This window comes from Globicephala melas, chromosome 10 (genome assembly GCF_963455315.2).
Source record: "Globicephala melas chromosome 10, mGloMel1.2, whole genome shotgun sequence".
In the NCBI taxonomy this organism is placed as follows: domain Eukaryota; kingdom Metazoa; phylum Chordata; class Mammalia; order Artiodactyla; family Delphinidae; genus Globicephala; species Globicephala melas.
In genome coordinates, this window is record NC_083323.1 from 64,002,287 (window position 1) to 64,028,200 (window position 25,914).

Consider the following 25,914-nt stretch of genomic DNA (forward strand, 5'->3'; position numbering starts at 1 on the left):
TGACCCAATTTCGTTCCTTTTTATGGCTGAGTAATATTCCATTGTATATATGTACCACATCTTCTTTATCCATTCCTCTGTCAATGGGCATTTAGGTTGCTTCCATGACCTGGCTATTGTAAACAGTGCTGCAATGAACATTGGGGTGCATGTGTCTTTTTGAATCATGGTTTTCTCTGGGTATATGCCCAGTACTGGGATTGCTGGGTCATATGGTAATTCAATTTTTAGTTTTTTAAGGAACCTCCATACTGTTCTCCATAGTGGCTGTATCAATTTACATGCCCACCAACTATGCAAGAGGGTTCCCTTTTCTCCACACCCTCTCCAGCATTTGTTGTTTGTAGATTTTCTGATGATGCCCATTCTAACTGGTGTGAGGTGATACCTCATTGTAGTTTTGATTTGCATTCCTCTAATAATTAGTGATGTTGAGCAGCATTTCATGTGCTTCTTGGCCATCTATATATCTTCTTTGGAGAAATGTCTATTTAGGCCTTCTGCCCATTTTTTGATTGGGTTGTTTGTTTTTTTTAATATTGAGCTGCATGAGCTGTTTATATATTTTGGGGATTAATCCTTTGTCCGTTGATTCGTTTGCAGATATTTTCTCCCATCTGAGGGTTGTCTTTTCATCTTGTTTATGGTTTCCTTTGCTGTGCAAAAGCTTTTAAGTTTCATTAGGTCCCATTTGTTTTGTTTTGTTTTTATTTTCATTACTCTAGGAGGTGGATCAAAAAAGATCTTGCTGTGATTTATGTCAAAGAGTGTTCTTCCTATGTTTTCCTCTAAGAGTTTTATAGTGTCCGGTCTTGCATTTAGGTCTCAAATCCATTTTGAGTTTATTTTTGTGTATGGTGTTAGGGAGTGTTCTAATTTCATTCTTTTACATGTAGCTGTCCAGTTTTCCCAGCATCACTTATTGAAGAGACTGTCTTTTCTCCATTGTATATCCTTGCCTCCTTTCTCATAGATTAGTTGACCATAGGTGTGTGTGGGTTTATCTCTGGGCTTTCTATCTTGTTCCATTGATCTATGTTTCTGTTTTTTTGTGCCAGTACCATATTGTCTCCGTTACTGTAGCTTTGTAGTATAATCTGAAGTCAGGGAGTCTGATTCCTCCAGCTCCGTTTTTTTCCCTCAAGACTGCTTTGACTATTCAGGGTCTTTTGTGTCTCCATACAAATTTTAAGATTTTTTTTTGTTCTAGTTGTCTAAAAAATGCCATTGGTAATTTGATAGGGATTGCATTGAATCTGTAGATTGCTTTGCGTAGTATAGTCATTTTCACAATATTGATTCTTCCAATCCAAGAACATGGTATATCTCTCCATCTGTTGGTATCATCTTTAATTTCTTTCATCAGTGTCTTATAGTTTTCTGCATACAGGTCTTTTGTCGCCCTAGGTAGGTTTATTCCTAGGTATTTTATTCTTTTTGTTGCACTGGTAAATGGGAGTGTTTCCATAATTTCTCTTTAACATTTTTCATCATTAGTGTATAGGAATGCAAGAGATTTCTGTGCATTAATTCTGTATCCTGCAACTTTACCAAATTCATTGATTAGCTTTAGAAGTTTTCTGGTGGCATCTTTAGGATTCTCTATGTATAGTATCATGTCATCTGCAAACAGTGACAGTTTTACTACTTCTTTTCCAATTTGTATTCCTTTTATTTCTTTTTCTTCTCTGATTACCGTGGCTAGGACTTCCAAAACTATATTGAATAATAGTGGTGAGTGTGGACTTCCTTGTCTTGTTCCTGATCTTAGAGGAAATTCTTTCAGTTTTTCACCATTGAGAATGATGTTTTCTGTGGGTTTGTCATATATGGCCTTTATTATGTTGAGGTAAGTTCCCTCTGTGCCCACTTTCTGGAGAGTTTTTATCATAAATGGGATTGAATTTTGTCAAAAGCTTTTTCTGCATCTATTGAGATGATCATATGGTTTTTATTCTTCAATTTCTTAATATGGTATATCACATTCATTGATTTGCATATATTGAAGAATCCTTGCATCGCTGGGATAAATCCCACTTGATTATGGTGTGTAATCCTTTCAATGTGTTGCTGGATTCTGTTTGCTAGTATTTTGTTGAGGATTTTTGTGTCTATATTCATCAGTGATATTGGTCTGTAATTTTCTTTTTTTGTAGTATCTTTGTCTGGTTTTGGTATCAGGGTGATGGTGGCCTTATAGAATGAGTTTGGGAGTGTTCCTTCCCCCGCAACATTTTGGAAGAGTTTGAGAAGAATGGGTGTTAGCGCTTCTCTAAATGTTTGATAGAATTCACCTGTGAAGCCATCTGGTCCTGGACTTTTTTTTTTTTTTGATGTTGGGGGTAGGAGTTTATTAATTAATTAATTAATTTTTGCTGTGCTGCATCTTCATTTCTGTGCGAGGGCTTTCTCTAGTTGTGTCAAGCGGGTGCCACTCTTCATCGCAGTGCGCAGGCCTCTCACTATCGCGGCCTCTCTTGTTGTGGAGCACAGGCTCCAGATGCGCAGGCTCAGTAGTTGTGGCTCATGGGCCTAGCTGCTCTGCGGCATGTGGGATCCTCCCAGACCAGGGCTCTAACCTGTGTCCCCTGCATTGGCAGGCAGATTCTCAACCACTGCACCACCAGGGAAGCCCTGGTCCTGGACTTTTTTTTGTTGGAAGATTTTTAATCACAGTTCCAATGTTATTACTTGTGATTGGTCTGTTCATATTTTCTATTTCTTCCTGGTTCAGTCTTGGAAGGTTATACCTTTCTAAAAATTTTTCCATTTCTTCCAGGTTGTCCATTTTATTGGCATAGAGTTGCTTGTAGTAGTCTCTTAGGATGCTTTGTATTTCTGTGGTGTCTGTTGTAACTTCTCCTTTTTCATTTCTAATTTTATTGATTTGAGTCCTCTCCCTCTTTTTCCTGATGAGTCTGGCTAATGGTTTATCAATTTTGTTTATCTTCTCAAAGAACCAGCTTTTGGTTTTATTGATCTTTGCTATGCTTTCTTTGTTTCTGTTTCATTTCTTTCTGCTCTGATCTTTATGATTTCTTTCCTTCTGCTAACTTTGGGTTTTGTTTGTTCTTCTTTCTCTAGTTCCTTTAGGTGTAAGGTTAGGTTGTTTATTTGAGATTTTTCTTGTTTCTTGAGGTAGGCTTCTATAGCTATAAACCTCCCTCTTAGAACTGCTTTTGCTGTATCCCATAGGTTTTGGATCATCGTGTTTTCATTGTCATTTGTCCTAGGTATTTTTTAATTTCCTCTTTGATTTCTTCAGTGATGTCTTGGTTATTTAGTAATGTATTGTTTAGCCTCCGTGTGTTTGTTTTTTACATTTTTTTCCCTGTAATTCATTTCTAATCTCATAGTGTTGTGGTCAGAAAAGATGCTTGATATGATTTCAGTTTTCTTAAATTTACTGAGGCTTGATTTGTTACACAAGATGTGATCTATCCTGGAGGATGTTCCATGTGCACTTGAGAAGAAAGTGTAATCTACTGTTTTTGGATAGAATGTCCTATAAATATCAATTAAATCTATCTGGTCTATTGTGTCATTTAAAGCTTCTGTTTCCTTATTTATTTTCATTTTGGATGATCTGTCCATTGGTGTAAGTGAGTTGTTTAAGTCCCCCACTATTATTGTGTTACTGTCGATTTCCTCTTTTATAGCTGTTAGCAGTTGCCTTATGTATTGAGGTGCTCCTATGTTGGGTGCATATATATTTACAATTGTTATACCTTCTTCTTGGATTGATCCCTTGATCATTATGTAGTGTCCTTCCTTGTCTCTTGTAACATTCTTTATTTTAAAGTCTATTTTATCTGTTATGAGTATTGCTACTCCAGCTTTCTTTTGATTTCCATTTGCATGGAATATCTTTTTCCATCCCCTCTCTTTCAGTCTGTGTGTGTCCCTAGGTCTGCAGTGGGTCTCTTGTAGACAGCATATATATGGGTCTTGTTTTTGTATCCATTCAGCAAGCCTGTGTCTTTTGGTTGGAGCAGTTAGTCCATTCACATTTAAGGTAATTATCGATATGTATGTTCCTATGACCATTTTCTTAATTGTTTTGGGTTTGTTTTTGTAGGTCCTTTTCTTCTCTTGTGTTTCCCACTTAGAGAATTTCCTTTAGCATTTGTTGTAGAGCTGGTTTGTTGGTGCTGAATTCTCTTAGCTTTTGCTTGTTTGTAAAGCTTTTGATTTCTCCATCTAATCTGAATGAGATCCTTGCCAGGTAGAGTAATCTTCGTTGTAGTTTCTTCCCTTTCATCGCTGTAAGTATATCATGCCACTGCCTTCTGGCTTGTAGAGTTTCTGCTGAGAACTCAGCTGTTAACCTTATGGGAGTTCCCTTGTATGTTATTTGTCATTTTTCCCTTGCTGCTTTCAATAATTTTTCTTTGTCTTTAATTTTTGCCAATTTGATTGCTATGTGTCTCGGCGTGTTTCTCCTTGGGTTTATCCCCTATGGGACTTGCTGTGCTTCCTGGACTTGGGTGGCTATTTCCTTTCCCATGTTAGGGAAGTTTTCAACTATAATCTCTTAAAATATTTTCTCTGGTCCTTTCTCTCTCTCTTCTCCCTCTGAGACCCCTGTAATGCGAATGTTGTTGCATTTAATGTTGTCCCAGAGGTCTCTTAGGCTGTCTTCATTTCTTTTCATTCTTTTTTCTTTATCCTGTTCTGCAGCAGTGGATTCCACCATCCTGTCTTCCAGGTCACTTATCCTTTCTTCTGCCTCAGTTATTCTGCTATTGATTCCTTCTTGTGTAGTTTTCATTTCAGTTATTGTATTGTTCATCTCTCTTTGTTTGTTCTTTAATTCTTCTAGTTCTTTGTTAAACATTTCTTGCATCTTCTCGATCTTTGCCTCCATTCTTTTTCCGAGGTCCTGGATCATCTTCACTATCATTATTCTGAATTCTTTTTCTGGAAGGTTGCCTATCTCCACTTCATTTAGTTTTTTTTCTGGGTTTTTATCTTGTTCCTTCATCTGGTACATAGCCCTCTGCCTTTTCATCTTGTCTATCTTTCTGTTAATGTGGTTCCACAGGCTGCAGGATTGTAGTTCTTCTTGCTTCTGCTGTCTGCCCTCTCTCTCTTTCCTTTTCTTGGACCTTCATTAACTGTGAAATATAGGACAAATATATAAAAGTAAATAAACGTACATGTACAATTTAATGAATAATCACTCTACCGAGGTCAAGAAACAGAGTACTGCAATCATCTTTCTCCCCTCCCCAATGTCCCTCACTGCTATGCTGAAGTCAAAACTCCCTCCCTCCTGTGGGTAACCACGGCCTTGATTGCCATGATAATTGTGTTGCTTTTCTTTATAGTTTATCACATATTTATACAGTGCCAAAAATGTAGTGTGATTTTGCCTGTTTTTGAACATTATATGGATAGAATCACAATGAATTCATTCATTTGAACTTTATATGAATGAAACCATACAATTTATCATTTTGTGTCTTGCTTCTTTTTCACATTATATTTGTAAAAGTCATCAGTGTTTTGGGGATACCTGTGCATTGTTTATATTTATTTTTCTACTGTATTCCATTGCATGAATATACTGCAATGTATTTATCTGTATTCTACTGCTGTATTCTACTGTTGATGGACATTTCAGTTGTTTAAAATTTTAGGATATTACTATTGTTACTAATGTTCTAGTACATATCTTATGGTGCACATAACGAGTTTTTCTAAAGTTTATACATACAGGTGGACTTGCTGAATCATAAGGTATGAGCTTCAGCTCTATTAGAAAGTATCAAATTATTTTCAAAAGTGGTTTTGTAATGAGTTACACTCCACCAGCAGGGTAAAAGTTCTCATGACTCCACATTCTCTCCAACATTTGGTATAGTCAGACTTTTAATTATAAATTTCTCTCTGATATAGTAATCCCAAGTGTCTAGACTGTGCCTGGCTTATAGTATGCATGCATTAAATATTCATTGAATAAACTAATATTTCTTATTTTCCAAACGTGGGAGTTTTCTAATTATCTTTTGGTTATTAAAACTTAAATCCATTGTAGTTGAAGAACCCTTCCTGTTCAATATCAACCTTTGGAAATTTGTTGAAATTTTTCAAATAGAAAAGTTGTTTGCAATTGTTATATATATGCATCATGGAAGAATATGTGTTTTGTGTTTGTTGGATGCAAGGTTTAGAGACACCCATTAGTACAAAATTTAAAACAAATTTATAAATTGTTTATTAAAAATTTTTATATCCTAAGTGACTTTTTTCTATACATATTACAAATTACTAAGAAGAGGTTTTTATAATCTTCCACTATGTTTATGAATTTATTCTTCTGATACATTTTTTGTAGTTCTGATAATTTTTGCTTTATATATTCTAGTGCTATGTTGTAAGTATAATTTAAATTTTTGAATTGTCATATTTTCCTGGTGAATTGAACGGTTTTCATTGGGCAGTGTTTTTGTTCTCTAATAATGCTTTTTGCCTTAAAGTCAATTTTGACTGATGTTAATATAGCTACACCAGCTTTCTTTTTTTTTTTTTTTTTTTTTTTTTTTTGCGGTACGCGGGCCTCTCACTGTTGTGGCCTCTCCCGTTGTGGATCGCAGGCTCCGGATGCGCAGGCTCAGCGGCCATGGTTCACGGGCCCAGTCGCTCCGCGGCATGTGGGATCTTCCCGGACCGGGGCTCAAACCCGTGTCTCCTGCATCGGCAGGCGGACTCTCAACCACTGCGCCACCAGGGAAGCCCCCAGCTTTTTTTTGAATGGGGTGCATATCTCCTTTTCCATTTCTCTACTTTCAACTTCCTAAGCTTTAAGTGTGTTTCTGACAGATAGCATATAGTCACATTTTGTTTTGTTTTGCTTTTTTTCCATTTTAGCAGCCTTTGTCTTTTATCTAGTGCATTTAATGAAGTTATATTTAATATTAATAATTTGGATTTAAACCAGATTTGTGGACTTATCTATTTCTCATTTCTATTGGGTTTTGCCTCCTATTTTGGAAGATCTTTTATTATATATTTAACAATTTAGGATTGTTGTGTCCTTTTGCTGAATTGACTACTTTGTCATTATGAAATGGCCTTTCTTTATTCCTAGTAATATCCATTGCTCTAATATTTACTTAGTCTGATATTCATGGAGCCATTTCACCTTTTTTTTTTTTTTTCGCGGTATGCGGGCCTCTCACTGTTGTGGCCTCTCCCGTTGCGGAGCACAGGCTCCGGATGCGCAGGATCAGCGGCCATGGCTCACAGGCCCAGCCAGTCTGCAGCATGTGGGATCTTCCCAGACTGGGACACGAACCCGTGTCCCCTGCATTGGCAGGCGGACTCTCAACCACTGCGCCACCAGGGAAGCCCCATTTCAGCTTTTTTAAGTGTTTGCATGGTACATATTTTCTATTTTTTTCTTTTGTCATATCTGTGCCTTTACATTTCAAGTAGGTTTTCTATAGATAGAATGTACTTGAGTCTTACTTTTTATCTAACCTGACCATCTTTACCCTTTAATTGGGATGTCACTTATACTTATTATAATTATTAATAAGATTGGATTTCCATCTATCGTCTTGCTGTTTTGTTTCTATATGTCTCATCTGTTCTTTGTTTCTTTTTTCTTATTTCCATTCCATTGTTTAGACTAAGTGAATTTTAAAATGATTTTTTTACCTTGGCTTTTGGCATTTTAGTTCTTCCTCCTCTTTTCTCTTTGTTTTGTTTTGTCTTTATTGCTTTAGAGCCGTTGTTTCCAACAGAATTTTCTGTGAAGATGGAGTTCTGTGTCTGCATTGTCCAGTATGGTAACCACTAGCCACATATGACTATTTAAGACTTGAAATATAGCTAGTATGACTAAGGAACTGAGTTTTTAATTTTTTTCTAATTTAAATTTTAATAGCCACATATGGTGAGCGGCTACTGTATTGGACAGTGCAGTTCGAGTTTACAATGTACACCATTATCTTGTCACAGTGCAAGAAACTTACAAAGACATACTTTCATTTCCTCCCTTATGTTCTTTGTGGTTTTGTTGTCACACATATTACTTCTACATAAGCTAAAATCCCAAATGCAGTTTAATTATTTTTACTTTAATTATTTATTTTTTAAGAGATAAAATTTGAGAAAAATATTTTAAAATATTTTACCAAGTATTTTTCATTTTTTGCACTCTCTATTCCTTTGTGTTGGTCCAAATTTTTCATGCTATTTTTTTCTGCCTGAGGAACTTCCTTTAACATTTCATCTTCTGTTTGTTTAAAATGGTCTTTAGTTGAGGTCTATCCCAATGAGGCTTTTTCTGTAAACCTACATCATTGGAAACGCCTCACAGAGTAACTGTGGTTTCCTTTACTCATAGAACTACCTGTTAGATCAGGGGGGAAGAACTACAAGACAGAGCTGCCAAGTAAACTATGAAAAACCTAACAGTCAAACTTTTTTTTATCTTCGGTATTGGCATATCCCAATGATCTCTATGTACTGTTCTAGGGTTTGATGGCTTAGGAGTGAATATGATTTGAACCTAATACATTTTTAGAGGGTGTCAAATTCAGAACCAGGCAGACCCATCTCCTGACCCTAAACATGGTCCTAAAGTAAATTGCTTGAGGGAATTGGATCCCAAAGATTACAGGTGGGGAATTTTGAAGTGTGTCCATATTCCACTGGAGATCAAAGAAGCCCAACTAAAAGAATTGTGGGCTGACTCACATGACAACTTCTTTTTGAAAGGGCTATTTTATCTTATTGAGTTATTTGTAGTGAGGTGGATGGACCTAGGGTCTGTCATACAGAGTGAAGTAAGTCAGAAAGAGAAAAACAAATACCGTATGCTAACACATATATATGGAATCTAAGAAAAAAAAAAAAGGTCATGAAGAACCCAGGGGTAAGACGGGAATAAAGACACAGACCTACTAGAGAATGGACTTGAGGATACGGGGAGGGGGAAGGGTAAGCTGGGACAACGTGAGAGAGTGGCATGTACATATATACACTACCAAACGTAAAATAGATAGCTAGTGGGAAGCAGCCGCATAGCACAGGGAGATCAGCTGGGTGCTTTGTGACTACCTAGAGGAGTGGGATAGGGAGGGTGGGAGGGAGGGAGACGCAAGAAGGAAGAGATATGGGGACATATATATATGTATAACTGATTCACTTTGTTGTAGAGCGGAAGCTGACGCACCATTGTGAAGCAATTATACTCCAATAAAGATGTTAAAAAAAATAATGCCACAATGACTAACCTTGTGCACATATTATTTCAAGTTTGTGCAGTGTACTTTCAGTATAGATTTCTAGAAAATGTGATTGCTGGGTTAAAGGGTGAATTCATCTATGTGTAATTTTGCTAGATAATACAAAATTCCCTATAAAATAGGTAACTAATAAGGACCTACTGTATAGTACAGGGAACTCTACTCAATACTCTGTAATGACCTATATGGAAAAGAATTTGAACAAAAAAAGAGTGGACATATGTATATGTAGAACGGATTCACTTTGCTATACAGCAGAAACTAACACAACATTGTAACTCAACTATACTCCAATAAAAAATTAATTCAAAAAATACAAAATTCCCCTCCTTAAGGGCTGTATCATTCTACACTTCCACCAGTAGCATATCAATATCTCTTTCCCTAGAGCTTTGGCAACAGACTGTTCTCTCAGACTACTGGATTTTTGCCAACACAGCAAGAAATTCTATCTCAGTGTAATGTAATTTGCTTTTCTTTCTTGAGTGAGTTGAGTGTGTTTCACTATAAAAGGGGCACTTGCGTGAATCTTTTAAAACTATCTGTCCATGTCTTGTGCTCATTTTTCTACTGGGCTTACATCTTTTTATTTCTAGAAGATCTTTATATATTCGGGAGATTAAATTTTTCCTGTGATAGAGTTGTTAATATTTTGTCCAGTGAATTCTTTGTCTTTGGTCTTACAGTATTTGGACCATGTAATTTAAAAAACTTGTATGTAATAGAATTTATCAGTCTTTTATTGATTCTATATTTTGAATCATGCAAATGCTTTCCCCACCACCCCCATGGTAATACTATACAGAAATCCACGCATGTTTTTTTCTATAACTTGTATGGTTTCCATTTTTGTTATGTTTAATTAACTGATCCATTTGGAGTTTATCTTGGTGTGCAGTATAAGCTATAGATACAAGTTTATCTTTTTCCAAATGATGCCTAGTTGTCTCAACAGCATTTATTTGAGTCTATTTTTTCATTATTTTGAAACGTCCTTATCATTAATAAATTTCTTCATGTATTGGATTGACTTTATGTTATGTTCCACTAGTGTCTGCCTATTCATGTACCAACTCTACACCATTTAAATTATGAAGGCTTTATAGTACTTTAAATGTCTAGTAGGACTGGCCCCTCCTCATTGCTCTTCTTTTCAGGGTTTCCCTGGAAGTTCTTGTTTATTTTTTCCATATGAGCATAAGAATCAATTTGTCTATCTAAAAAACAAACAAAAATCTTGTCGAAATTTTTATTGGAATTATATTAAATTTACAAATTCACTTAAGGTATGTCTTTTATTTGTTCAAGTCCACTTTTGTGTCTTTGCGTAATATTATAAAATTTTTCTCATAGATTTTTACATATTTCTTCTTAACTTTATTCCTAGGAGTTTTGTGATTATGGTTGCTATTAAATGGGATGTAGGTGTTCTCTATGTTATCTTCTCACTGGTTCTTCCTTGTTTCTATGAAGCCTACTGACTTCTGCAAATTGCTTTTATATCCTCCTGCCTTACTGAATCATCTTTTTGTATGCAGTAGTTTTTCCATTGACTTACTTTCATTTTCCAGACTCACCATCAGATTATCTACAATTCTCATACATTTAATTCTTTCTTTGTAACAATGCTGTGGCAAATACGTCCAACAACATGTTAGATGTTACAGTAGTAGTGGATAGCCTCGTTTTGTTTTAGATATTAGTAGGAATGCCGCAGCTGCTTTCCCATGAAAATAGTAAGATAGATGTTGGTAAGCAAGATACTTTGTGACATTAAGAAAATAGTCTTTTATTCCTCTTTTGAAAGTCATTTTTACTAGGAATACATCTTGAATTTTCTGAAATATTTTTCCAGCACTATGGAGATAATTGCAAGATCTTTTCTTCTTATATATAATAACATTATTAAGTATATTAATGTATATTATAACATTGAACCATCTTTGTATTTCTGAAGCAGTTGACACTTGGTCATGACATTTCATGCTGTTTGATTCCATTTGCTAATGTTTTATTTAAGATATTTGCATTGATATTCATACATGAGATTGTGTTCCCTTTTGTGCAATCTTTATCCAATTCCGGTTTCAGTGTTATATTTATTTCTTTAAAGAATTTTTGAAGTTGTCTTTCTTCTGTGTTTTGGAATAGAATTGAGATTGTAAGTCTTTAACTCAAAGATACAGAAAACAAATCAATGAGGAGAGGGAAGGAGGTAGAGACAAGATAGGAGTAAGAGATCAAAAGGCATAAACTACTATGCATAAAATAAATAAGCTACAAGGATATATTGTACAGCACAGGGAATATAGCCAATATTTTATAATCACTTTAAATGGAGTATAATCTATGAAAATACTGAATCACTATGTTGTACACCTGAAACTCATATAATATTGTAAATCAACTATTCTTCAATTTGAAATAAAATAAAATAGATTATAGGTCTTTAAAGAATCCAATTTGAAACCACCTTTGGTATTTTTAGGGAGATTTAAAAAAAAAAATTCTATCCAGTATTTTAATTGTTTTCAGAAGAATGACTGGTCTAAATAAGTTATTACTTCTTTTCCTGAGAAAAAACTCCCCCCTTTCTTTACCTTATTTACTCCTTCTAATCTTTCAAGACTTTGTTCAGTTATCATCTCCTCTGAAAAGTCTCTGAAACCCCCAGGTTGTGCTAAGCTGCCTCTTTTCTGGGCTTCTTCTGGCCATTGTTCATTCTTGCATAGCTACATTATATTGAAGTAATCTTTTAATGGTATCCTTACTCTGCCCCTTCTATAATCCATTCTTCAACAGAAAGTCAAAGTAATCCTTTAAAAACACAGTTGTGATCATGTCACTTGCATAAAACCTATTGATAGCTGCCTATTTCTTTTGGGATAAAGTTTCGAATCCTTCACGTGGCCCCCAAGACACTGCCTGATCTGGAGCATCCTTACCTTTCTGGCCTCAACTTGTGCCCCAGCCTCCTTATTCTAACCTCTTTCTCTTCTTCCAACTTCCTAAGCTCTTTCCTTCTTGAAGTCTTTGAATACTCTTTTCCATTTGCTTGAAGACCCACTCCCTTCACTTCCTCCACGCCTTTGATCTGGCTATATACATGTATCTTCCAGGTCTCAGGGAAGTTTTCCCTGAACTCCCAGTCCGATTGAGGTCTTCTTTGAAAGGTCATATTATCCTCCACTCTTTTCCTTTATGTAACTTATCACTATTGTGATTATTTAGGCATTCAGGTGATTCTTTAATGTTCATTTCTCACACTAACCTATAATTTCCCTGGAGACAGGGACCATGCTGATCTTATTTTCAGCTGGATCATAACAAACAGCAAAATAATAGGATTAAATAAGTATTTGTTGAATGAATGGATGAACGAAGGAAGGAAGGGAAAAAAACCTAATTATTGAACTCTGAGCAAGAAACCTGAAAGAACAAATGCTCTATTTCCCCTCCAGGGGGAGACATACTCCTACTAGAAGTAGCACAGGCCTAGGAGAGCTCAAAATTATGAGATCAACCAAAGCTTGCTTCTCAAGCCCCTAAAATTGATCCGAAGAATCCAATCATTTCCTTGCTAGTAGGACTCTTCAGATCAGTCTGAACCACTCACTGAAACCAGGCAAGTGGGCATTTCCTCTGTTAACTTCCCTCCCCTGAACAATCTTAAGAACTCTCCTGCTAGAGTTAGTCTACTCCAGTCTTGGTTTGCTAGGAAATAACTGCTCACAATCTTGAAAAAAATAGTATCATGTATATGTAATTTAAATATTATCATTAACATTGTTATTTGTATTTTTACTGTAACTTTTTTTCAAACTCCCTCAGACAGTCTTTCTTTATAAAGTCTCAAAATTAGCAAAATTATTCTGATAGTAGAAAATACTGGTAACCTGTAGGTCCAAAAAATAATAAAATACTGATGAAAAGCTAACTGAAAAAAAAAAAACCAATGATTCATAAATTTCCCCAAGCCTTGGGGAAATTTAAAGGGAAAAAGAGCAGAGTTTGAATACTGAGAGTATGTCTGCCTCTGAGCAATTCTGAAAGAAGTGCTTGTTTAATCTTGATAACATGCCTTGGGAGACTATCCCTGCTGTACATTAATACTGTTCTTTTCTTCACTGAACTACTTTCTCTAGGACAAGGTTTAAGTGTATAAAAAGTTCCATGAGGTTTACATTATATTTCCCTGAACTTTTTTTTTCTTTTCCTTTGCTCTATTTCCAAAGCCCTCTTTCAACTTTCCTTGTAAATGTGCCACTGACTTTTTTCTCAATATCAGGAACCAGTACATAGAGGCATTCTGCTATCCCTGTCTTTGAGAAGTCAGTTCACCATAGTTCAATTCAGTTCGCATTTATCCAATACCTACTGTGTGTTTGGGACTGTGCTATGGGGAGAAGTGAGCGGAGGAAATCTGCCTGCCTTAGCTTGCAGTGAGCGGAGGAAATCTGCCTGCCTTAGCTTGCAGTGTAACTGAGAGGCCCAGACATTTGGTAACCTCCTTGAACAAATACATAGATGACATAGATAAGAACCAACATTTATATAGTTTAGAAAACCACTTTTCACAAATATGATCTAAGTTTTGTGAAATTAACTGTTGGGGGTAGGTGTTGCTACTCTCATCCTGTTGTAAAGTCATCAGTAAACTGAGATAACGTAACTTGCTTAGACAAGTAAGGTAACTAGAGCTACTATCAGAACTGGAACCTTGATCCCTATGGTGTTTTCATGGATATTTCATTGTTTCTAAATTAAGGAATACACTACAAGTGATAATCCTAAAACTTAAAGAAACTCAAAATAGAAAGAGAAAATGCACCATTATACTAATGAAAGAAAGCTATTTTTCCCAACCAGTCTGACACTTGGATCTTATCTTTTCACTCCACGTTGTTAATTTTGACAGCTTTCCTTCACTCTTAGGGTATCTCAAATTTCCTTTTGGTTCTTTTCATTTTCTTTGGTGATGGGGGAAGAGCTTCTTTGGAAGGAATCACTTCTTCTTACTTAAGTCACCTTTCTCTAGGAAAGGTGTGAGGAAAACTTTTTCATCAACATTAGTCAAGCAGCCCCTGAAGAAGGACGAGGCTTTTTAGTCAGAAGAGTAATCGATGAGTTCTAGACAGAAGCCAGAAAACTTGTGTTTCGTGTTACCACTTAAGAGAGGTTGCAGGGCAGAATTCCTCTCCTCCAGAAATTGTCGTTCTAGAGGACTGCGCTCAAAATCAGGAAACGGTTTGGAGCCAACTGGTGAAAAAAGGAGTTTTTTCACTCCAAAAAGGAGTTGTACAAAAGCCCACCACTGTTAGGTTGCTGCAGCACTCAAGAAGAAAGACACCCAGATTTGTAACCTGGGACAGTTCTGTGGCATCTATCCACGGAGACTGGATACTAATATATGTTGAACAGTGATAACAGCATTCATTACAAGCAAAACATTATTATCAGATTTCTAGTTCCAGTTTATGCCAAGGTCTGAAAATAGGAACACTAGTTGTACTGTCAATCAACACCATCTCATGAACAGTTCTTCAAAACAGAACTAGAACTAGCAAGGGAGAGAAGAAAAAATAAAAGTCTTATGAGAGACACAACATATTAAAAAAAAAACCAAACTCAGGGAATCACTTGTAATCAAAGCATGAAGATCGTAAATAAGCTGAAATATATAGAGATGGTGTTGGGATGTTGAATGGAAGATTCATGGGATATGATCAAAATACCACTTTACTTTTTGGCTTTTATCATCTTTTAAAAATATTTATTAGGAGGGGATATTTCATGCCCCTGAATGGAAAATTGGGCAGATTCTCTGACTTTTTGTTTTATTCTTTGATAATGGACAGTATTTTAAGTAACAGTCATTTTAAGTCAAAAAAAAGAGTCTTGATTTAGTAATTAGAATGTTTCTAGTCCAAGATGGTAACCAAATACTTCAGGCTTCATTCTAAGGTGCTAGTCTAAGCCCTCTCCTCCCCTCCCCCATGAGGGAGGGCTGGTGGCTGCCTCCTGTGGCTGGTGGCTGCTGCCTTCAGGTTTCTCCTCAGCTTACCACTAGCTAACTGCTGTTTGATCTGCTGTGTACAAGTGGGAGGAGGCAGGACAACCAAGGGGATAGGGCAGTTCTGTTTTGATAGGATGGGTCTGTACTACCTGGGTCTGGTACATGGTTACTCTTTCTCTTGTAAGGTGCTTTTAGAGGTTCTTGGGAGAGTCCCATCATCAGAGACCTCTCACTTGAGTCCCTTTGGCCTAGACAGACACAGGTGGTTGTCTGCAACAGCCTCTCTGGTTTCTAGGATTCCTGCGTTCATCTCTAACTTCTGGTCACTGGGTCCCTCTACACCTCTAGACAAGTCTTTTGAATAGACCAAAGGCAACTTCATGCTGACTGTCCTCTATGTGGCCCACATTGGGTCCAGGAAAACATTTCACATTTGTCATCCCTACCGAATCTGGGTGTGCTGGTGGATCCCAATGCAGCCACCTCTGTTTTATGGCCACTGCCTTCTTTTATTTATATGCAAGAGTCAGTGCAGTCCTCTGTGTTTTACAACTATGGGAAACAACTTCCAAGCTCTCTGGTCCCACAGAGTCCCCTCTTTAGGCTTGAGAAGGATGCAGCACCAGCACTGCCTCTTCCTCTGAGTGGGAAGGGAGCGGGATCTCAACAAAACACATTTCTCCACAAGAAACCTCTTCACAGACCCTCTCTCTCTCTACACTCTCTTGATCTCACCATGAAGTAGAACTGTTCTTCAACATCAGCTTTGTACAGTAAAATGTTGTTGAAATAGTGATCTTTAACTGCAATTGACTGTTTGCAAATCTGTCTCCCAATCCTTAATAATAAGGAAATGTACTAAGCATCCTTAATTTATACGATGCTGGGAGGAGACTCACTGAACTTTTCCAGTTCGCCATTCCCTCGCTGACATACAAGAACTATCTGGGCCCTGCTTTACTCTCAAACTGGTCAAATTCTGTTGCTCAGAGCAAGCTTTGAGGAAGGGGTGCTGGGGAACTCTTGGTTAAACGGGCTGCGGGGTAGATCACGGCTCTTAACAGTCTGCCTGTGTGGGCTGCTTTACTCTTCGCATGCACCACCACGTGCAGCTGGCTTCGAAATGTTTATGCTTTGTATGGAAAAAATCATCACTCGGAGGTGTCAGCATCTCTCTGGTTGGGAAAGGTTAATGTCAGCATGTACGTATTTGTTCAGCCCTCAACATTTGGGCTAGTGCTCCTCATGAGTGCTTGTTTATCTTTGATATATCAATAGTTTCCTTTGAGGGAGGGTGGACAATAACCAGAAGGGTTCCGAGGTGCATCGATGCGTTCCAATGTTATGAAAAATGCTGGAAGTCTCTTTTATTTGCCAAAGACACTTCTTACTAACAGTTTATTCTCCTAACGAACCGCATCGGTGTCGCGAGTTTGGGAATAATCTGGGAATTGGCTGTTCAGGTCCGGTATCAGATGGAGACAGTGGGAGGCAGCGGAGGGCTCGGATGAACTCATTGCAGGCCTGCTCCACGCAGGCACAGCCCCACGGAGTTGGTCGAACAGCCAGCGGGGAGTGAGCTCTTTGCCCACGACCGCCACGGACTCAGCGCCCGGCCAGCAGCCGACAGCGCCACATTGCGCCTGCGCAAACCCTGTGGCGGGGCTAGATAGCAAAGTGGTTAACTAAGCCTTGGTTGGACCAAGGCGGCGTCACAAGCCTGCGCAGGCGCGTTCCGCCTTCGGACACTGGTCGCTGCGCAGGCGCCCGTTCTAGTCACCTATCCTGTAAACAGAGGGGCCCCCGGGAGGCAACTTCTGCTTCCGGGTCACGTCTTGACAGCGGCTTTCACCACCCAGGTCAGCCCTGCAGTTCGGTGAGTGTTACCCCGCTGCAAAAATGTCTGCAGCCTGGTTCCCTAATCCGGGGCACCACGCCCAGTAACGCTTCCTCCACTCGCAGCTCGGGGTCCGCCAGCCCTCGAGGCTGGTACCTCGTTCCGGGCCTTGGGGAGATCGGGGCAGGGGTTGGTCCGCCTCAGGGGCTCCCCTGCCAGATTTCGCGACCCCGTTTCAATACCGGCCCGGGAGACCCGCTGGAATTGCTGCGGTCTCTGAGGAGCCTGTGCGGAAAGTGACACCACATGTCTTCGCATTTCGTGCAGTTGTCCATCAGCCCCCTAGATTCGGCGAGACCAAGCTGCCGCGACTCCTCCCCCAAGCAGGCGCGCTGGGGCGGGGGCCCGCCTGGGTGGGCGGAAGCCTGGCCTCACTAGCACCAGAGCTCTTGAACGTCACCTCTCTCCTACTTTGCTTCTAGCTTCGCAATTAAAAAAAACAAAAAAAAAAACAAACAAAACCTTGGGGTTGTCTCTGGATCCGAAGTGAAAGAAAACGGGAGAGAGAGGACTTTCAGTACCAGCAGAGGAAAGGGGAGACTTGGGGTCAAACCGTGCATAGGCTGCTGCCCGGAGATACGTCGAGTTTAGATTTCGTTGACCCTCCCTGACAGTGAATGTTGTCTATGTGCCCCGAAGTTTCACTCTTCAGCACGAGCTTCGAGGCGGCAGCAGCAGAGGACCAGTGGTCATATTCTGAGTTAGGAGTTCTTAGCCTGGAGCCCAAGGGCTCTCCGAAAATGATTGCAGGGTCTAGTTTTTTCAGATTATCATGACCCAGAAATGGTTAACAGAACCACTTCGGTGTAAGCCTTACACTTTGGACGCTCTGTTTTCTGCCCCCGTTCTTGAAATCGTTGACTCAAATGCAGCTATGCCTTTTTCCCCTTTTTCCTTGCAACAATGAAGTGTAAGATACAGACCCTTTGTCTCTGAGGAGTTTCGTGGCTGTTGGAGAGATTAAAACGTATGCCAAGTCTAAACTATCTAGAAAATTTCAGGGAGGCATATAAACAAGTGTGTAAGTTTACTTATTCTTAATAAAGTAGGGGAGAATACCCAATTTGAATCATTGATACCTATGAATTGAATATTTTTAACTTGCATTCCATTAATTAATACTGTATATATTTTAAACAGATAAATGGCTACTGATTAGCAAAATGGAAACTATTAGAGTTTATAGTATATTGCATAATGTATAAGGGGATAGTCCTTCACAAAAGGCAAAAATTACATAGTATGAAATGACCAAAATAATTTTTGGATTTTTCCCTTAGTAGTCATCATATGCATAAGATGTTTAATTACTGCAAGTCTTGGATTTTTTTAGGATCCAAAGTAATAAGCTTTACACTGGTTCAACAGATATTTATTGAGAACCTGCCATGTGCGAGGCACTGTTAAAAATAACACTGTATTTACCGCCAAGGAGCTTATAGTTTGATAAGAACATGGATTCCTAAACAGTTATACCTAGAGAGCCGTACAGCATACCGTGCTTTCTCTACAGTTTGATATATGCTTTTTCATAGAAATACTCCACCTTCTTTGCTGTAATCTTAAATGTTCCCCAACTGATACATGGCTCTTATACAGCTGAAACTTATCATAGTTGAATTTATGTATATTGCATTATTTTCTTCTTCCAACGCCGAACTCAAGTCTGCTTCACAGTTGTCACAAATGGCCAATTTTTAAATTCATTTTTCACTCTTAAATGTGCTTGTTTTCGTACAACTGCAAGCATATGTCATTGGTGTGAACTTTGAAATTTTTTTCTAATTTTATATAGATGACCCCAGAGTAATTATACTTTGGCGTTCCTTCCTTATTTTAGAATATTACCTCAAAAACTTCCTATTTTTTTCTTTGCTGAAGACATTTTAAACTGTTTCACAGATGCCTTGTCATTTGTATTTGTTCCATCTCTTCTCACAAGTAGCAATCACTCCCATACCCTTTAGTCAGTCAATCAACCAGTATTTATTAAGTACCTACTTTTTGTAAGACTCTGTGGCTGGCCTTATATGGGCCAAAAAAGTAGAAAACAAGGACCTTGCCTTCCAATTGATTACAGTTTAGATGGAAAGACAGTATGACCATAACTATACTGCAAGGCCACATGTAACAAGTAACCTAAAGGGGATGCTGATAATAAAGACCACATAATTCAGAGGAGGAAAAGAATGCTTTGTGGCATCTTTAGCCTTTAAAAGAATGCCCTTCCTTGCCTAGTCTTTTTTAAACCACACAGAGCTCCATGGGGAGCTTGGAGCCTCTTGGGGAAATCTTGTGCTAGGCTAGGTCAGAGAGTAGAACTGAGATTTCAAGGGTCAGAACATTTGCATCCAGGTTTACCCAGCTCCTTCAGCAACTATTATAATCTATTTCTTATGATTAAGAAAAAATGATATTAATGAATGAATCATTGATCTATTTGAAATCTGGTTTTAGTAGTGGGAAGGCCTCAGAGAACCTCTAACTAAGGACAGGTGTGCTCAGCGAGACTGTGTATGCCTAAAACATCTTTGTTTCAGGCAGTTTGGAGCATGTGAACGTACTCTGAGCCTTGATGAGTTCCAGTATGTGGTATATTATGCAGAGCATTCAGAGCAAATACTCTCTCTCAGAGCGCTTAATCCGAACAATCGCTGCCATTCGCTCCTTCCCACATGACAATGTAGAGGACCTCATCAGAGGGGTGAGTGCGCTGTGTTGATGCGAGAGCCCTTGGGGAGGTGAAGTGGGAAAGCTCCCGGGGAATCCTAATGGATGACAGGTTTGCAGCTCTGACTCAGCACAAGATCACAGGGAGTTTTTACAGTCTTCTAAAATGTATTAACTTGACCATTAAAATATATTTAGCCTATGTTTTGCTTCTCTTCCCTTCTGCCTTTCACTTTGCGCCTATGATATTTTTCTTCAGGAATTATGTTCTAGATAAACCTAGTCCCTTGTTCTCTATAAAATCTCCGTCTGCATATGGTGCACATGGGACCCAGCAAGCTCAAAGTCTTCAACACATGCTGTACTAAGGGAGGAAGGAGGCAAGCAAAGCATAAGCGGCTTTCAAATCCTTGTGTTTTGTAATAATTACATGGAGAGATATCACTGGCCTTCTGTCTTACCAACAGCCACCACTTAAAGGTCCACAGAGAAGATCAACCCCTAACATGCATGGTAATTTTTGACTTAAGAAAACTTAACTATCTGATGTCTAACCACTACTATTCAGTAATTCTGTTGAATGACTAGTATCCTAGAAGGGCTTTGATGCCTTTTTCTGTGTATTATTCCTGTTGAAGAGAAGTTACAGGGTAATTTTTTTGGTCACTAGAGAATGCATCCAGATAGTTACTTCTGTACATTCTTTTTTAACAACTTTAGAGTCCTTATTTAAAGCCTAGAGCCCTGTAGCTGCTTCAGAGTTGTGTGGCACAGCTGTGAGAAGAAAAAGTCATACAGCATTAGCTTGTTCTCGGCAAAAGTGGTATCAGAAGACTCAGCAGTAGAAACTTGGTCACGTTCTAATTCTAGCTCTGCTGCTAAGTCATTCTGTGACTTTGGTCTGCTGTGGTATCTCCGTCTTCTTTACCAGATTTGAAATAGAAGTACCAGTGGGGGGCTAGGTGGCAGAGAATGCTGATAATAATAGGCTACTTTGAAGATGTTTATAAACAAAGAGATAACATTAAGATGACCTTAGTATTAGTGATGGTCATCTGTCAGGTGGCAAAAGAGCATGCCAGTTCTCCTGGCTTCAGGCTGAAAGACTCCCTTTCCTGACTTTTTCAGAGCATGGTAGCCATAGAAAGTTGATTGCTTTTCCAGCCTTCCTGCCTGATGATAAGGTTCCACTGCTTTTACATATAAGGTTATGTCCTCAGTGATGTCCAAATGACCATCTGGCAGTCTAGCTTGTGGAGAATCTTAATGACTTGATCTACGGGAGCGACAGTTCCTTTCGTTCATCTTCAGTGTATTCTCTTGGTTTGGATATTGGCATTATAATATCATTTAATGAATAGGAATAGAAACTGGGGCTGGTAGTATGTTTACAGTACAGAGTTAGGACCCTTTTCCCCCCCGGACCTTGTTCTGAGTCTTGTCCTGCGTGGTGAGCGAGAGCTGAAGACACCGATCGAACTTTCCTTCCGCCCACAGGGAGCAGATGTGAACTGTACCCACGGCACGCTGAAGCCCCTGCACTGTGCCTGCATGGTGTCCGATGCTGACTGTGTGGAATTACTGCTGGAGAAGGGAGCTGAGGTAAGGTTTCTGACGCTGTCACATCAGTGATGCACTAAACTTGAGCTTCACACTTTCCTACAATTTCTTGTCTCTTCTCCCATTTCTTCCCACCTTCTAGCTCCTGGTAACATCGGCATGGCCAATATTAAAACAAAATGTAATGGTGAATCATCCGAAGTATTTCATTCCTTTGCCTTTCTTTCTTACACTGTCCGTGACTCCAGGAAGAGGGAATTTTTATCTCCCCTTAATCTCTCAGCCTTCCTTCTAGGGTTGTTTATATTTCCATTTAATCCTGTCATTGCCTGTTGACTATCCAGGCCCCTCAACCCTGATCCAACGTAAACCACTTGAGACTTGCTACTGGATGTACACTTCTAATACCTCCGTCACTGGAAAATAGATCACTAGGCAGTCCCTTCCCCAGGACTGAGCTACTTGTGCTCTTTCTGCCCACTGATTTTTTTTCTGTCTTAGCGTATCTTGTTCCTATTTTCTTTCGAATGTATCTGAACATAAAAAAACATAGATTACTTTTTATTGGCATTAGCAAGAAGCAGCATAGTATAATGGATGGTTAAAAGAACAGAGTCTGGAACCATACTTCATAAATTTGAATTCCAGCTCTGTCACTTCCAGCTGTGTGACCTTGAACAAGTTACTTAACCTTTCTTTGCCTCAGTTTCTCCATCTGTAAAATGAGGATGATAGTGGTGTCTTCTTCATAAGGTTGTAAACTGTTTAGAGCACTGGCATGTAGTAATTACTAAGTAAGTGCCTATTAAATAAATAAACCAGCAGTTTCAACAGCTTTTGAGGCATCCTCAAGGTGCACACGCTGCGGCACTCATCTGAATCAGACATGCCATGAAGCTGGTGTGCAGGCCCCAGACACACTGGTCGGTAAGCCTGCTGCAGCCCCCAGCTTCCTCACCTCCACACTGCCATGTTGTTCTCTACTTGTCATTAACTATCCCATAACTTTTATGAGTGACCCTGAAGTGAAAGCCAGTGATTAATGTCAATGATAAAAGTGAAACTACCCCAGGGGGCGGTGGGGGAGGCAGCTTTTAGCTAAGTAGAAGGTTGAACTCAGTTAAATATCGCAGGGTTTTTTTTTTTTTTTAGTGCCTTTCATGGGAGAAGATAATTCGCTATTTAAACCTGGGATCTGAAGTCTTTGTAGCCTTCAAAAATTATAGGTGATGCTGAGTTTTAGCAAGCCAGCTGCTCTTCCAGCACTGGAAGATCTGTGTTCTTTCCTCCACATGCTTTCCTCCAGGCTCTCTTGTGACCTCACAGCATATGTTTGCAGGGGGCTGACTTGGATGAACAATCTGAGCTTCTCTGGATGGTTAAAGAACACAGCAGAGCTACCTGGGCAGAATCTTGACCTCATTATTTTTCAGTCTGGTTGCCGTTATCCACGGGATACAGAGTGAGTCAGGATAAGTAAAATAATCCAAAACCTTTTCTCTGGCCAGTATATGCAAGCCGCTTTCCAATAAACATCTTTCAGAGTAGTTACGAGGACTTAGACTTCATCTTCTCTTTCTTTCCCCTTACCCTGTGGTAGAGGTCCTAGTGAATAGTAAATAAGAACGTGGAAGCAAAACCCTAGATAATGCAGGCCAGCTAATCGGTGGACATCATAGTGTCAGTTGTCTGGGGACAGTTGTTTTCCTATTTGCTCCTCAGCTCCTGTCATAGCTCCATCCTGATCACCATGACTCCCTGGGAATTGCTTGTTGACCCTCATGTTCAGAACGTTACATAGCAAAGGTAATGGATAGACACATGCAAGTGTCTTTGCCAGCCTGTCGTCCTCTCAGTCGTCTATACACTGTAATGTAGTTGCTCCCCCTTTACAGGTGAATGCCCTGGATGGTTATAACCGAACAGCCCTCCACTATGCAGCTGAGAAAGATGAGGCTTGTGTGGAAGTCCTGTTGGAATATGGTGCAAACCCCAATGCACTGGACGGCAACCGAGACACCCCACTTCACTGGGCAGCCTTTAAGAACAATGCCGAGTGTGTGCGCGCCCTCCTGGAGAGCGGGGCCTCTGTCAACGCCCTGGATTACAACAATGACACCCCGCTCAGCTGGGCTGCCATGAAGGGAAATCTTGAGAGCATCAGCGTCCTTCTTGATTATGGTGCGGAGGTCAGAGTCATCAACCTAAAAGGCCAGACGCCCATCTCCCGCCTGGTGGCTCTGCTAGTCAGGGGACTTGGAACAGAGAAAGAGGACTCTTGCTTTGAGCTCCTCCACAGAGCTGTGGGACACTTTGAATTAAGGAAAAATGGCACCATGCCACGAGAAGTGGCCAAAGACCAGCAGCTATGTGAAAAACTGACTGTTCTGTGCTCAGCCCCAGGGACCCTCAAAACCCTCTCGCGCTATGCTGTGCGCCGGAGCCTGGGACTCCAGTATCTGCCGGATGCGGTGAAGGGCCTTCCACTGCCAGCTTCTCTGAAGGAATACCTGTTACTCGTAGAATAGCCCAGAGGAGACGAGTGCACCGTCAGGCAGGCAACTCTGGGTGAGGTTTTGCCCTGCAGCACTGTCTCTGTCTTGGAAAACAGGGAAAGCAGTTGTTCCTGCTCTGTGGTTTCTATTTCGAGGCAACATGTCACAACAGTAACCTCCACATCACCTCCCCTCCCCAAACCAAGCAACCAAAAACGTCCCTCACTTTTGTTTCTGTTTCTTACTTACCTGGCCTTTCATATTGCACCCTGAAAAGGAAGAGGTCTCCCTAACCCTCCCTTTAGGGAAAAAGTCAACAGTGAGACTAAATTTGTCTCGGAAGATGAAGCGTATTTATAGAACATGTGTTTGGTTTTCCTTTGGGGACCTGATTAACGTTTTCAGAAGAATCCCTCTTAGAAACATTTTAATTGATCTGTGAAGAAGTTTAAGAAAATTCCAGCTAACAATTGCAGCCCCCAAATGAAGATACTACAACCTCAAATGGTGTGCAGGTTCAGAATTGGGCTGGATGATATCCCTAGAATCATCCTGGGGCATTCAGAAGGGACTGGCCCCCTTTCTCACCATCGAAGGGAAGGGCAGCCTTTGCTTCTTTTCCATGGGTGTGCCCAAGGGTTACAGTAGTTCAGCAATATTATTTTAGAAAGACGGTCTTGCTGCTTTACATATAGTAGAAGGGATAGGAGGTTCTAAGCAGTCCTAAGAACTAAAAGTCCTCAGAACTTTTCTTCTAATGCAGTTCTTTCTCCTCCTGACAGCCAGTTTGCTCTAGTGGGCTTGATAGGCACTTCCTGCGCCGTAGGCAAAGGTGTTTGCTGTAGCACAGGAGGACGTGGGCTGGGCTGCCTTTTCTCTCTGGTCTTCTTCATTCACTCTGCTAAGAGTTTGGAATTTGTTTTGTTTTGTTTTCAGGTGTTTTGGAAACTTTACTTTTTACTGATCTATACTAGACATTGGTGGAGGGGGTGGAGAGTTGAGGAGTGGGGGAGGAGCATTATAAGAGCTTCCTCAGAGATGACCCACCTACCCGAAAAAGATCTGTTTTAGTGAACAACACTTAGTCTACAGTACTCTCCCTTTTCATGTTCCTAAACTAGATCAAGTTGTTATTGATCCTAGATGACCTTATGCAAATGTGGAAAACTTTTTTTTTTAACTGATTGGGAACTATAAATAAAAATGAACTGCTGACACAGCTAATTTGAAAGTTTGTCCGCTTTTGTCCTTTTGCTGTTGGTGTTTTTTGCTCACTTAAAAAAAAAAAGAAATAAACAGTTCTAAAAGCAAGTTTGGTAATTTCTACTGTTCCTACTTTTCTGTACATTATTTAATTACCGTGAGCCTCAGTGTCCTCATCTCTTGAAATGGGGCTGTCACCACCACCTGCATTGGCTGTTTTGAAGAATCAGTGATAACAGTGCTTGATATTAATTTTTCTTCCCCTTAAAGAACTGTACAAAGAGCATTTGGCTGCTTTAATGCTGGGCTCTGACAAGACTTCTCGGTCATTTTTTGTTTGCTTTATAAATTATTTTATTTTATTTATTTTTGGCTGCGTTGGGTCTTCGTTGCTGCACATGGGCTTTCTCTAGTTGTGGCGAGCGAGGGCTACTCTTCATTGCGGTGCGCAGGCTTCTCATTGCGGTGGCTTCTCTTGTTGCGGAGCACGGGCTCTAGGCGCGTGGGCTTTAGTAGTTGTGGCACGCGGGCTCAGTAGTTGTGGCCCACGGGCTTAGTTGCTCTGTGGCATGTGGTACCTTCCTGGACCAGGGCTCGAACCCACGTCCCCTGCATTGGCAGGCGGGTTCTTAACCACTGCGCCACCAGGGAAGTCCTCGGTCATTTTTTAGAACTGTTTTTAGGGTATAGCAGTTATACTTTGGACAGCCAGCAAAAGTGAAGTACTACAGATAATCCTTTCCTCCATCCCTTGTAAAACCTCAAACTTCCGTCCTGCTTCAGCAAGCAAGCGAGGAAACTGTGTAGGTTGGG

At 39.8% G+C, this 25,914-nt stretch overlaps 1 protein-coding gene and 1 non-coding gene across 6 annotated transcripts; both read left to right on the plus strand.

Annotated features, from left to right (window-relative positions):
- The first annotated feature begins 8,268 nt into the window (after positions 1-8,268).
- On the plus strand, positions 8,269-8,397 carry LOC115841450 (small nucleolar RNA SNORA18). The gene has a single exon (XR_004034822.1). It is a non-coding gene; the product is annotated as a small nucleolar RNA SNORA18 (small nucleolar RNA).
- Positions 8,398-16,871: 8,474 nt separating this feature from the next.
- ASB8 (ankyrin repeat and SOCS box containing 8) lies at positions 16,872-25,122 on the plus strand. 5 transcript variants are annotated; one of them, XM_030835257.3, is made up of 4 exons: positions 16,872-17,152; positions 19,714-19,877; positions 21,341-21,445; positions 23,299-25,122. In XM_030835257.3, exons 2-4 carry the CDS (start codon positions 19,749-19,751, stop codon positions 23,929-23,931), a joined length of 867 nt encoding a protein of 288 aa, XP_030691117.1. In that variant the 5' UTR covers positions 16,872-17,152; positions 19,714-19,748; the 3' UTR covers positions 23,932-25,122. The 5 variants fall into 5 exon arrangements, with proteins under 5 accessions (XP_030691117.1, XP_030691116.1, XP_060162829.1 ...); XM_030835256.3 differs by having other exon boundaries at positions 16,970-17,152; positions 19,718-19,877; XM_060306846.2 differs by lacking the exon at positions 19,714-19,877 and adding an exon at positions 20,103-20,356 and having other exon boundaries at positions 16,974-17,152.
- Positions 25,123-25,914: the final 792 nt, after the last annotated feature.

What these genes read in the sequence shown, in the direction of transcription:
- ASB8 (XM_030835257.3), top strand. Translation starts at nt 19,749, where the DNA reads ATGAGTTCCAGTATGTGGTATATTATGCAGAGCATTCAGAGCAAATAC. An exon ending in TAGAGGACCTCATCAGAGGG is followed by an intron (nt 19,878 to 21,340) that starts GTGAGTGCGCTG and finishes TTCCGCCCACAG; the next exon opens with GGAGCAGATGTGAACTGTAC. An exon ending in TGCTGGAGAAGGGAGCTGAG is followed by an intron (nt 21,446 to 23,298) that starts GTAAGGTTTCTG and finishes CCCCCTTTACAG; the next exon opens with GTGAATGCCCTGGATGGTTA.